The sequence below is a fragment of the Sander vitreus genome, chromosome 7 (genome assembly GCF_031162955.1).
Source record: "Sander vitreus isolate 19-12246 chromosome 7, sanVit1, whole genome shotgun sequence".
Taxonomy (NCBI): domain Eukaryota; kingdom Metazoa; phylum Chordata; class Actinopteri; order Perciformes; family Percidae; genus Sander; species Sander vitreus.
In genome coordinates this window covers 1,737,774-1,752,773 of record NC_135861.1, presented here as the reverse complement: position 1 = coordinate 1,752,773, position 15,000 = coordinate 1,737,774, and the positions used below count along the sequence as shown (strand labels likewise).

General features: G+C 42.9%; 1 protein-coding gene across 1 annotated transcript; it reads left to right on the top strand.

Annotated features, from left to right (window-relative positions):
• Window positions 1-2,958: 2,958 nt before the first annotated feature.
• abt1 (activator of basal transcription 1) lies at window positions 2,959-12,819 on the top strand. Its single transcript, XM_078254139.1, has 5 exons — window positions 2,959-3,049; window positions 4,309-4,799; window positions 8,242-8,417; window positions 9,892-10,077; window positions 11,319-12,819. Exons 2-5 carry the CDS (start codon window positions 4,313-4,315, stop codon window positions 11,499-11,501), a joined length of 1,032 nt encoding a protein of 343 aa, XP_078110265.1. The 5' UTR covers window positions 2,959-3,049; window positions 4,309-4,312; the 3' UTR covers window positions 11,502-12,819.
• Window positions 12,820-15,000: the final 2,181 nt, after the last annotated feature.

Sequence of the window (15,000 nt, the reverse complement as noted above, 5' to 3'; positions counted from 1 at the left end):
TTGTATCCTCTCATCATCGATCCAGATGCTGTTATCTCTGCTTTAGCAAAAAATTAGCTAACACGCTTTGTTTTTACTCAACACCACCAAAGTTATCTGCAATATATATATATATATATATATATATAATATACTGCACTGCATGATGGGAATCTTCCAGATAACTTCTATGCTGTTTATTCTTTGAAATATTCTTCCATCTTCCAGGAAAGCACTGCGACGTATCCAACGCTATAACTAATCTTCATACTTGAAATAAAGTATGGAACATAAGTATATCCTGTTGTTGTGTACAATAATGTTTACTACATGTTTTCTGGATATATTTACAGTATATGAATATACATTAAAACTCTATTTAGTATGAGTGTTGGGTGTTTATTTTTGTGTGTGTTTGCCCTAAACTACGACTGTTGTGAGTTACAAAAACAAAACTTCATCTTCATAATACATTAACCAAAGAGGGACATACCTCCATCTTTATAATACATTAACCAAAGAGGGACATACCTCCATCTTTATAATACATTAACCAAAGAGGGACATACCTCCATCTTTATAATACATTAACCAAAGAGGGACATACCTCCATCTTTATAATACATTAACCAAAGAGGGACATACCTCCATCTTTATAATACATTAACCAAAGAGAGACATACCTCCATCTTTATAATACATTAACCAAAGAGGGACATACCTCCATCTTTATAATACATTAACCAAAGAGGGACATACCTCCATCTTTATAATACATTAACCAAAGAGGGACATACCTCCATCTTTATAATACATTAACCAAAGAGGGACATACCTCTGCCTTTCGCCCTCTTACACCTATTGGCACCGTGACGAATGCCAGGGGGAGATTACTCGCCAGGGAAGCGAGAAAGAGAATTAAAACGACAACGCAACAGGCAAAGCAACAAGACCAAAGTTAATATTGGAGCGGCTAGAACAGCTGCGTGTAAACGATGGAGATACTAAAAGATCATTTTGGGTTCGGCCACTATAGGACTTAAAACGCGATCAGAATGGGAGGGGCTAGAAAGTAATATTCAGTTGGTTGTCATATACAATTTCACCGCTAGATGGGAGAAATTCTTACACCATGTAGCTTTAACATATAACAAAATATATCTCTGACCAGAAAAGAGTTTTTTTGTGATTGTTTTGGGCTAAAATCCTTAATTATGCGTCACGTTTTCTTAAAATATGTGATGGAATATGCGGGATATTTATGCAATTTTCTGCGATGAAATGGCGGGAACTTGCAGAAACTGTGGCGTCATCGTGGCTTCATCGAGGGGTTTGCAGCTTTTAGATGACGTTCACGTCGCGTAATTACATCACTTCATAACGTTCCCATGGCAACAGGGGAAAATGGCTGCTCTTGTTTGACGTAAACGCAACATTTTTCAACTTTCTGCTAAGATATACGGGACTTTTTTGCAACGAAAATGTGGGGATTATGACATCATGCAAGCCCCGCGTATTTTGCTTGGAAATCGGCAATTTATGCGGCGAAAGTGCAGCGTATTTGAATAAATGCGCCCCCCTGTAATATATATATATATATATATATATATATATACAGTATATATACAGTACTTTATATGTAAAGTATATATAAATTATATATCTAAATCATCAGTGACGAGTTGGCAGAATTGGACAAGCAATTCCAGGGCCTGCATGCATACAGTGCAGTACTGTCAATACTGTAAATAGTCTGAAAAGGTGGTACATGGGAGCATAGACACAGTGTCTGATACAGTAAACATTAGTACATTACAGTAAAGGTGGTACATGGGAGCATAGAAACAGTGTCTGATACAGTAAACATTAGTACATTACAGTAAAGGTGGTATATGGGAGCATATAAACAGTGTCTGATAAACAGTAGTACATTACAGTAAAGGTGGTATATGGGAGCATAGAAACAGTGTCTGATAAACAGTAGTACATTACAGTAAAGGTAGTACATGGGAGCATAGAAACAGTGTCTGATAAACAGTAGTACATTACAGTAAAGGTAGTACATGGGAGCATAGAAACAGTGTCTGATAAACAGTAGTACATTACAGTAAAGGTAGTACATGGGACCATAGAAACAGTGTCTGGTAAACAGTAGTACATTACAGTAAAGGTAGTATATGGGAGCATAGAAACAGTGTCTGGTAAACAGTAGTACATTCACAGTAAAGGTAGTACATGGGAGCATAGAAACAGTGTCTGATAAACAGTAGTACATTACAGTAAAGGTAGTACATGGGAGCATAGAAACAGTGTCTGATAAACAGTAGTACATTACAGTAAAGGTAGTACATGGGACCATAGAAACAGTGTCTGGTAAACAGTAGTACATTACAGTAAAGGTAGTACATGGGAGCATAGAAACAGTGTCTGGTAAACAGTAGTACATTACAGTAAAGAATGATGATGAAATATTACATCCAGATACTGTAATCTAATTGGTTTATGCTCCACGCTACAATGAAGCTCGTTATCTTGAAACGTTCATGATCTAAACGTGGAATATTGTCTGTTTCCATACGACTATGCATTAAGAGTACTGCAACAGTTACTCATCATTTTGAGTAGTTGTATTGATTGATAGTTAGATCATTGTAATGAAATGAATAGACAATCATCTGAAATGTAATGTGTGGATTGCCTTTTGAAGTAGTAGTACTTTGATGTTAAGTTGTGTCATATTGAACAGCTGATCTTTGTTAAATGAACAGCTGATCTCAGGTTTATGTGTATTGTATCCAAGCAATTGAAAAATGTGCATTTTGATCATTGGTTGTGAGTTTTGTGTCTAGAGTTTTGAAAAATGACGTCAAGATTCTGAAATTAGTGCCAAAGTGATTGTAAAAAACTGTAAATAAAAAAAGTCTTATTTTGAAGGCACAACCGGAAGTTGTAAATCCGCTGACTTTCGTTCACTTGACGCTCCGGTGTCGTCATTAAGACGCGACAGAGGTTCCGCACGTGAGAGCGAGCAGCGCTGTGTGTTGATAAAGATCCTAAAATCAAACTGAAGGTGAGATTTATATTCATTCATAAAAACACGTAAACACAGGAACGTTTGTTACGTTCGAACGTTTTAATGTGAAAGGAAGAGAATCCGGAAGTGAGTCGGCTCCATAAACAACAAACAGCTGATGCTGTGAATGCTCTCAGCTGTTTACTCATTAATTATCACGTTATCGGGATTAACAGGACAGTTTGTATACTTTATGTACACGTAGTGACGTGGTTATCGATAATAAATACATATTGAACATATCAGTAAAGTCAGGCTGACGTCACTCACTCATTCACAGCGGTGGAATGTAACTAAGTACATTTACTCCAGTACTGTACTTCGGTCCAAATGTTGAGGTACTTGTACTTTACTTGAGCCACTTTCTACTTCTACTCCGCTACATTTCAGAGAGAAATAGTGTACTTTTTACTCCACTACATTCATCTGTTCCAGCTTTAGTTACTAGTTACTTTAGTTACTAGTTACTTTAGTTCCTCCACTACATCCATCTGTTCCAGCTTTAGTTACAAGTTACTAGTTACTTTAGTTACTCCACTACATTCATCTGTTCCAGCTTTAGTTACTAGTTACTTTAGTTCCTCCACTACATCCATCTGTTCCAGCTTTAGTTACTAGTTACTTTAGTTCCTCCACTACATTCATCTGTTCCAGCTTTAGTTACTAGTTACTTTAGTTACTCCGCTACATTCATCTGTTCCAGCTTTAGTTACTAGTTACTTTAGTTACTCCGCTACATTCATCTGTTCCAGCTTTAGTTACTAGTTACTTTAGTTACTCCGCTACATTCATCTGTTACAGCTTTAGTTACTAGTTACTTTAGTTACTCCACTACATTCATCTGTTACAGCTTTAATTACTAGTTACTAGTTACTTTAGTTCCTCCACTACATTCATCTGTTCCAGCTTTAGTTACTAGTTACTTTAGTTACTAGTTACTTTAGTTACTCCACTACATTCATCTGTTCCAGCTTTAGTTACTAGTTACTTTAGTTCCTCCACTACATTCATCTGTTACAGCTTTAGTTACTAGTTACTTTAGTTACTAGTTACTTTACACATTTAGATTACTGCACACAGAACACATGTAGTTAATAAATCTGATGTTTTATTCTAAAGTAAACTAGCCAACAATATAACAGCTACAAGTCCAGCTGAGATGATCAGACCATTAAACACACAGCTGAGATGTCGGCACCAAACATTCCTCTCTGCAGGAGAAAACCCTGATATGTTTTTGTCTTTGTGACTTTTAGAGAAATGGAGGGAAGAGAGGAAGAGGAGGGGAAGATTACAGCTGTGATAGAGGAAGAGGGAGGTGAAGAAAAGAAGGAGGAAGAAGAAGAGGGATCTGCTGCGGAGAGAGGTGATGATGATGATAAGGAAGAAGATGGTGGTGATGATGATGAGGAAGAAGATGGTGGTGATGGTGATGATGATGAGGAAGAAGATGGTGGTGATGATGATGAGGAAGAAGATGGTGGTGATGGTGATGATGATGAGGAAGAAGATGGTGGTGATGGTGATGATGATGAGGAAGAAGATGGTGATGGTGACCAAGATGCTGCAGTGATGAAGGAGAAGAAGACCAAACGGAAAGGCGTTGGAGTGGCTTCCTGTGCAGACAGGAAGTGTATTCCAGGTATCCTCTACCTGGGTCACATTCCCCCGAGGTTCCGGCCCAAACACCTGAGGAACCTGCTGTCAGCGTACGGAGAGATCGGACGCATCTTCCTGCAGCCTGAAGGTACTTCATCTACAGATACACAGATAATACACACATGAATACACATATACAGTATATACACACACAGAGACACACACACTCAGAGAGACACACACACACACAGAGACACACAGAGACACACAGAGACACGCACGCACGCACACACACACACACACACGCACGCACACACACACACAGAGACACACAGACACACACACGCACACAGAGACACACACACACACAGAGACACACACACACACACGCACGCACACACACACACACAAATACACACAGACACACACACACACACACACAGAGACACACACACTCAGAGACACACACAGAGACACACACACACACACACACACAGACACACACACACACACACACACACACACACACACACACACACACACACACACACAAATACACACAGACACACACACACACACACACACACACACAGAGACACAGACATACACACACAACTACAGCACATTCATACAGTGGCTTGTTAGTTTATGAACTCACGCTAAAGTTACTAAAAAGAGGAAAAAAACCATCTTTAGGAAATTGATCTTAATGCCTTAATTAAAAAATGAGGAAAAATCCAACCTTTAAGGACACCAAGTATCTTTGTGGATGAATAATGTATCATAAATAAATAAATGTTCTTCCTTAAAATACAGGGGGCATAAGTCAGTCCACCCCTATGTTAGATTCCCATAGAGGCAGGCAGACTTTTATTTTGAAAGGCCAGTTATTTCATAGATCCAGGATACTATGATCCTGATAAAGTCCCTGGTCCCCCCATCATCACATCCCTCACTGTCCCTCATCATCACATACCCTTCACCATACCCCCCCCATCATCACATACCCTTCACCATACCCCCCATCATCACATACCCTTCACCATACTCCCCATCATCACATACCCTTCACCATACCCCCCATCATCACATCCCCTTCACCCATACCCCCCCATCATCACATACCCTTCACCATACCCCCATCATCACATCCCTTCACCATACCCCCCATCATCACATACCCTTCACCATGCCCCCATCATCACATACCCTTCACCATACCCCCATCATCACATCCCCTTCACCATACCCCCCCATCATCACATACCCTTCACCATACCCCCCCATCATCACATCCCCTTCACCATGCCCCCATCATCACATACCCTTCACCATACCCCCACATCATCACATACCCTTCACCATACCCCCCATCATCACATACCCTTCACCATACCCCCCCCATCATCACATCCCCTTCACCATACCCCCCCCATCATCACATCCCCTTCACCATACCCCCCATCATCACATCCCTTCACCCATACCCCCCATCATTACATACCCTTCACCATCATCACATACCCTTCACCATACCCCCATCATCACATACCCCTTCACCATACCCCCCCCATCATCACATACCCTTCACCATACCCCCATCATCACATCCTTCACCATACCCCCCCCATCATCACATACCCTTCACCATACCCCCCCATCATCACATCCCCTTCACCATACCCCCCCATCATCACATACCCTTCACCATACCCCCCACATCATCACATACCCTTCACCATACCCCCCATCATCACATACCCTTCACCATACCCCCCATCATCACATCCCCTTCACCATACCCCCCCATCATTACATACCCTTCACCATACCCCCCCATCATCACATCCCCTTCACCATACCCCCCCATCATTACATACCCTTCACCATCATCACATACCCTTCACCATACCCCCCCATCATCACATACCCTTCACCATACTCTCATCATCACATCCCCTTCACCATACCCCCACATCATCACATACCCTTCACCATACCCCCCCATCATCACATCCCCTTCACCATACCCCCATCATCACATACCCTTCACCATACCCCCATCATCACATACCCCTTCACCATACCCCCTCATCATCACATACCCTTCACCATACCCCCCCATCATCACATACCCTTCAACATACCACCCCCATCATCACATACCCTTCACCATACCTAGAGATTGGCATGGGGTACTTTCAGTTAGCCTAATAGCTGGTTTGATTGGCTGTGTCCCAGGCGATAGCCAATCAGCTGAGACGTTTCTGTAAACTCGTGGTAATAAAAAGGCAGCGCGCTTGTGCACACAACAGGGTGCTCAACGCACCCCTGTTTCAGTTTTCTTTTTTTTTTAAATGTGTTGCTACGTTTTGTCGGGGCTGAACGTGGCCCTTATGTTCTCTCAAATTAGCTTTGCATTGTGGGTATTTGATAGTGGACTGTATAGTGAATGAAATTAACAGGTGAGTAATTGACCACTACAAAGCGGCGAACACACTGTATAGTGTTTCCAACTAGAGGGTGACAATTTTTCGGGACTCTCGCAGGGCACTCGCAGGTCAGTAACGTGTTCGGGACGGATAGAGCGTAGAAACTAACGGGAGCGGGACGGAGCTGGAGATTAAATAAAAAAAATGACGCTGCAATGCGGTGATTGCGCCCAAAGATTGTGAGGCATTTGGTTTTAGAAAAGAGAACCACTTACAACTCCCAATACGTTTGTTGATTGGGAATACCGTGACCTGGGACACTACCTAACCCTAACCCCCCCAGCAGTGAGAGACAGCTGCTCTGCAGTGCTGCACACACACACACACACACACACACACACACACACACACACACACACACACACACACACAGACACACACACACACACACACACACACACAGACATAGACACAGACACACACACACACACACAGACATAGACACAGACACACACACACACAGACATAGACAGACACACACACACACACACACACAGACACACACACACACACACACACACACACAGACATAGACAGACATAGACACACACACACACACACACACACACAGACATAGACAGACATAGACACACACACACACACACACACAGACAAAGACAGACATAGATACAGACACACACACACAGACAGACACACACACACAGACAGACACACACACATACAGACATAGACAGACATAGATACAGACACACACACACACACACACACACACACAGACAGACACACACACATACAGACATAGACAGACATAGACACAGACACACACACAGACATAGACACAGACATAGACACACACACACATAGACATAGACACACACACACACACACAGACACACACACACACACACACACACAGTCTGATAACCTTAGACAACATAGGGAGCGGGACGGGATTCAGGAGTATTTCTCTCGGGATTTTGCAGTACAGGATTTTTTTGGGGGGGCAGTCACGTGACGGGAGTATTTTCGTTGGATGGGAGCGACAACTGATTCCCGTGTCACCCTCTAGTTCCAACACAGCTTATGATTTTTTTTATTGTCCGTGTGTTTTCCTCTCTCGTCTCCTCATCTCCTCAGACGGCCTGGTGAGGCGGAGGAAGAAGAAGTCCGGGTTGAGGAGGTGTGACTTCACCGAAGGATGGGTGGAGTTCAGAGATAAACGAGTGGCGAAGAGAGTGGCGGCGTCTCTGAACAACACGTCGATGGGAACCCGGAAACGCCAGCGCTTCTCCTCCGACCTCTGGTCCATCAAGGTAACGGCTGACATCACAGGGACACTCTGACATCACAGTCATAACTACATCCTCATGATGTCATCAGAGGGAGGGGCAGACACGACCAGAGCTGAGAACAGGCGGAGTTTAGTTAAAGGAAAATTCTGGCGCAAAACAAACCTATTATAAAGACAGTAGCTCCCAAGACGGCGGCCGCCTGTATACGAGAACGCTACTGTCTTTCTAAACTATCTTTTTAATAAACTGTCTGTACACTTACAAAGTTCTCAATGCTTCGGTTAACATGTAGGGACCCTCATTATGCTACCGTTGAAGTTTGGTGATATTTTGAGCCTTTTTAGTGGTATTAATAGCATTTTTACTTTCCCTGTGCCCCGAATACTAGCGTTGTAAGCTAATCAGCGGTCCGCGCTAGCTTGTTTCAAGCTACAAACACATTCGAGTAGCATGAAAACATGTCCCAGAGAGCGACAGAGTGGGTACACATCCGTTATTAACCCCTAGTATTATTAACCCCTAGGTTCATTTTGTGCCGGAATTGTCCTTTAAGAAGCATCGAGTGTAACAGAACTGTGTCTATGCTCTGCTGTTTAAATACAAATATAAATGATCTTGTGATGTTTTCAGTCAGTTTAATAGTGTCAAACTAAAGAGTAAAGGAAGTCAAAGGAAGCTGACACCGGTGAACTAGCCGTGCGCTACCCTTTTCCATGCTCAGACACCTGAGAGACACAGACACCTGAGAGACACAGAGACACAGAGACACAGAGACACAGAGACACAGAGACACAGACACCTGAGAGACACAGAGACAGAAATATGATTTCATAATAATTATAGCAGTTGGCATGATGCAGCAATTATAGGAACAATAAAGATAATTGTGGATCATTGTGAAGTGACAGCAACATGCCAGAACCAGAACAAACTGTCCTGGGGCTCACCTGTCTGTCTGTCTGTCTGTCTGTCTGTCTGTCTCTCTACCTGTCTGTCTCCCTGCTTGTCTGTCTGTCTCTCTGCCTGCCTCTGTCTGTATGTCTCTCTACCTGTCTGTCTCTCTACCTGTCTGCCTGTCTGTGTCTCTCTACCTGTCTGTCTGTCTCTCTGCCTGCCTGCCTGTCTGTCTCTCTACCTGTCTGTGTCTCTCTACCTGTCTGTCTCTCTGCCTGCCTGCCTGTCTGTCTCTCTACCTGTCTGTGTGTCTCTCTACCTGTCTGTCTCTCTGCCTGCCTGTCTGTCTGTCTCTCTGCCTGCCTGCTTGCCTGTCTGTGTGTCTCTCTACCTGTCTGTCTCTCTGCCTGCCTGTCTGTCTGTCTCTCTACCTGCCTGCTTGCCTGTCTGTGTGTCTCTCTACTTGTCTGTCTCTCTGCCTGCCTGCCTGCCTGCCTGTCTGTGTGTGTCTCTACCTGTCTGTCTCTCTGTCTGTCTCTTTACCTGCCTTTCTGTCTGCCTGTCTCTCTACCTGTCTGTCTCTCTGCCTGTCTGTCTGTAGTACCTGCACAGGTTCCAGTGGACTCACCTGAGCGAGCGATTGGCCTACGAGCAGACGGTCCTGCAGCAGAGACTCAGGACCGAAGTGTCTCAGGCCAAGAGAGAAACTAACTTCTACCTGAACAACGTGGATAAGAGCACTCACATGGACAACGTGAGGAGGAAGAGACAGAAAGACGGACAACAGGTGAACTATGAACTACACACGGTCAAAGGTCCTCCATAGCCAAAGAGAGAGCATTACCCGCTGCACCAACAGTGTGAAACGGTCCTCACTTCCTGTCTCCTAAACGGACGTGTCCCGGTTTAAACGTGTAGTGAACGTCATGTGGGTGGATGAAAAGTTATATTTGTATAATTTATTATTTTCTTTTGCTTAAGTTAGATATTCACACAGCTAAAATACATATTTATCATCACGGAGATTAGTCTTATTAGGGCATTGGTGACAGTTAAGGCTCTGACCCACCGACCTGACGGCCGACCGTCGGACTGATCAGTCGGCTCCCCGAGGTCCAAAAGGTGCCTCGGAACGCACCGAAGAGACGCCGACATGATCGTACGTTCTGTACATGCGCGAGACGTAATACGTCTCCTTAACAGCAGGTGGCGCTCATCTGTATTGTCGCCCAAAAAATTCTAACCGGAAATGACGAACGCGACACGTGGGTCTGTCTGCTCCCGGATTTCAAACGCGAACAATAATGGCGGCCGTTCGGAATACAATCTCGTATTTTACGAAGATAGTTCACCGAAACGTGTTTCTGAAAACATTTTAAGAGAGAAACAGGCCGTGCAGTTGCTGAATCTGTCTTCATTTCAGATCAACAAAGTCAGTCAGTCAGTTTGAAAGATTTTCGTCAGATTTTGAGAGGCGTTCGTCAGGCTCATCCCGCCTGTAATTTCCGCTAAGTGTCGACGGACGACGGCACGGAACACCTTGAACAGACTCGAGTCACCGACCTCGCCAGACTGTCCGACGGCCGATTATCGGGTTGGTGTGTCAGGGCCTTTAGCTGACGTTAGCTTCTCTGTGTCGCCAGATCTCGCGAGAGTTTGTTCCTGAGACAGAAACAGGTCTCAATCTAGGTTCATTTTCTCCTGATGTGTCCGTCTGAAACATAACGTTTGAGTGTCAGAATGTTCTGGAGATATGTGGCTTGTTGAAGAATGGCTCCAATATTTACTTTGGTGACTACGGGGCGAGAGCATCGCTCATAATCTGTGTTCACGTTCACTTCTCCCGTTGGGATCAACACACTCAGGACGTCCCACTAGTCTCCTAAAGAGACGTGGCGGCGGACAAACCCACGGGACACACAGACAGGAAGTTACTGAGTTGGGGGCGTCTCTGACACGGTCTCGTGTTTGTCGTTAAACTTTCTATTTGTCTCGTGTTTGTTCTTAAACTTTATTTGTGGTCGTCAGGTGGACGAGCGGACGTGGGACTTCACGCAGCGTCAGACAGAGGAGGAGATCCAGACGAAGAAGAAGAAGAAGAGAGACTCCGTTACCCAGAAGCACCTGAGCAAGGCCCGCCTCATACAGCAGAAGAGCCAATCAAATGTCTCGCTGCTTGCCAAGATTTTCAACTCCAAACAATCAGAGTGAGAGCAGAGAGACAGCCGATTGGCTGTTGGACACGATGGTTTCGATGGAAACAGGGAGCAGATGTGATGAACTGGTGCTGACATGCTATAACCCTTTACCAACCAATCACAGGCCAGTCTGAGCAGGGGCCATCTGAATTCTGATTCGCCGCTTGAGTTAGTTTAGTCATCTATTCCCGCCTTAACAAGCTCGTTAAAGCCGTGGTAGGCAGTTTGTTTTTGCAGTTGTTCCGCAATAATTTAATTCAATAATTACCTTTCAGCATATTGTAATTGAAGTGTTCTGAGAGAAAACTAGACTTCTACACCTCCTCTTGGCTCTGTTTTTAGTCTTTAGATAAACTGTCCTGTGACGGGAGACTTTGGCCAATCACAGGTCATTTTCGGAGAGAGAGCGATCTCGAAATCAAAAATCTTTCAAAATGAGCTCTCGATCGAAATCAAAAGCAATGTCGGCGATCACCCCAGTATTTTCTCTCTCTCGCTCTCTCCAGCCTTGCCTACCTGTGCACGTCCGAAGAAAAAAACAGACACAGCGTAGCTTACCGATCGATAACATGCAGCTAAAGACACAGGGGTAACGTTAACTTACCGGCTGGTAGCATGCAGCTAAAGACACAGGGGTAACGTTAACTTACCGGCTGGTAGCATGCAGCTAAAGACACAGGGGTAACATTAACTTACCGGCTGGTAGCATGCAGCCAAAGACACAGGGGTAACGTTATGTTAGCGGTAGCCTGCAGCTAAAGACACGTGGTAACGTTAGCTTAGCGGTAGCCTGAAACTGCTCTTTTCCAGACTCCGTGGCCACTGCCGGAGTCAGAGATGACGAAGAAACAACAGAACTTCCCTGAAGCCACCGTGTGGTAACATTCAGCCTTCCCCGTGAGACAGTTATGGAAACAAACAACGAAGGTAAAGCATGTGGGCTCCGACGGGACTCCATGATGCGTTCATGTGCACCTTGTTAAACTCACGGTGCATTTAGCTGTGCATCTTAAACTCTGAGGAACTGTTGTTGTAAAGAAGCCTTCTGCCATCTAGTGGCTTTATTTGTGCCATTGCCGTCACTGCTGAAAAGAAAGTTTAAATCAAGACTTGAATCGGATCGTGGATTTGGAGAATTGTGACATCTCTACTCATTAAGTCTTCTGTACCCCGTTTAACGAGCTTATTAAGTCTCATGTTTTACCTTTTCAACTCTGGTTTTATCATCTACTGATCATCAGTCTGTCCAGGTGGTTATTCTGTCACCACACCTTTTATATCTCTCTGTATAAATTGTTGTAAATAAATCTCAGAAGTTATAACTCCCAAGAGTTTTTTTCTAATCTGCTTTTGTGTCTCTACTAGAGATGAGCCGATACCAGTATCGGTATCTGCTCCGATACTGCCTAAAACGCTGGTATCAGGAAGTACTGGAGTTTATGCACTGATCCGATACCGCGTAATAAAGCCCTAAAGAAAAAATACGTTTAAGTAGTTTATTTATGTTCTTTTTCCGTTATAACTGACTGTCAAACTGCAGAATAACAGAAAGTTCTGGGGCGTTCATGTTTCACAAAGAGTTTAACCTGAGCCAGACTGACAACAAAGATAGAAATCATATCACATCCATACAGGGATAGTAGTATACAGCTGTTATACATCATATCATCCATACAGGGATAGTAGTATACAGCTGTTATACATCATATCATCCATACAGGGATAGTAGTATACAGCTGTTATACATCATATCATCCATACAGGGATAGTAGTATACAGCTGTTATACATCATATCATCCATACAGGGATAGTAGTATACAGCTGTTATACATCATATCATCCATACAGGGATAGTAGTATACAGCTGTTATACATCATATCATCTATACAGGGATAGTAGTATACAGCTGTTTTACATCATATCATCCATACAGGGATAGTAGTATACAGTTGTTATACATCATATCATCCATACAGGGATAGTAGTATACAGCTGTTATACATCATATCATCCATACAGGGATAGTAGTATACAGCTGTTATACATCATATCATCCATACAGGGATAGTAGTATACAGCTGTTATACATCATATCATCCATACAGGGATAGTAGTATACAGCTGTTATACATCATATCATCCATACAGGGATAGTAGTATACAGCTGTTATACATCATATCATCTATACAGGGATAGTAGTATACAGCTGTTATACATCATATCATCCATACAGGGATAGTAGTATACAGCTGTTATACATCATATCATCCATACAGGGATAGTAGCATACAGCTGTTATACATCATATCATCCATACAGGGATAGTAGTATACAGCTGTTATACATCATATCATCCATACAGGGATAGTAGTATACAGCTGTTATACATCATATCATCCATACAGGGATAGTAGTATACAGCTGTTATACATCATATCATCCATACAGGGATAGTAGTATACAGCTGTTATACATCATATCATCCATACAGGGATAGTAGTATACAGCTGTTATACATCATATCATCCATACAGGGATAGTAGTATACAGCTGTTATACATCATATCATCCATACAGGGATAGTAGTATACAGCTGTTATACATCATATCATCTATACAGGGATAGTAGTATACAGCTGTTATACATCATATCACATCCATACAGGGATAGTAGTATACAGCTGTTATACATCATATCATCCATACAGGGATAGTAGTATACAGCTGTTATACATCATATCATCCATACAGGGATAGTAGTATACAGCTGTTATACATCATATCATCCATACAGGGATAGTAGTATACAGCTGTTATACATCATATCATCTATACAGGGATAGTAGTATACAGCTGTTTTACATCATATCATCCATACAGGGATAGTAGTATACAGTTGTTAAAACATAATAAAATATATTTTTATTTTTTTATATGACACACTGGTATCGGTTCGGTACTCTGTATCGGCCGATACCCAAGTTCAGGTATCAGAATCGGTATCGGGAAAGTAAAAAATGGTATCGGACCATCTCTAGTCTCTACCTGTCCTTCAAACGCACGTTTTACCTCTGTGTCCCCTTTCTTCCTTCACCCAAACAGAGCCGTGTGAACACAAACAAGAAGTCCTCGCGATGACAGACAGCTTTGCAACATGTCAAATGTGTAGAAATAACTCCGTAATAACAGTTTGAGAGCACTTGATGGCGCCAAAATGAGAAAAGATAAGATAGAGCTTTATTTATCCCCAAGGGGAAAATGCTGTGCAGCAGTTGCAGCACAAAGTAGGAAAGAGTGTTTTCCTACTGTTTACATATAATAAATTATTATTTTTTGTCTTAAATGCGCTGTGTCCTACGTGGCTGACCAGGATATAATTCTTTGTTCACCAGAATGAATCCGACCAGATTGAGAAGCAAGCGTGAAGTCTTCAATTAATACACAACGCAGAGATGACATTATACATACATACGCACACTTTTAGTAAGGATCCTACACAGTTTTATAAA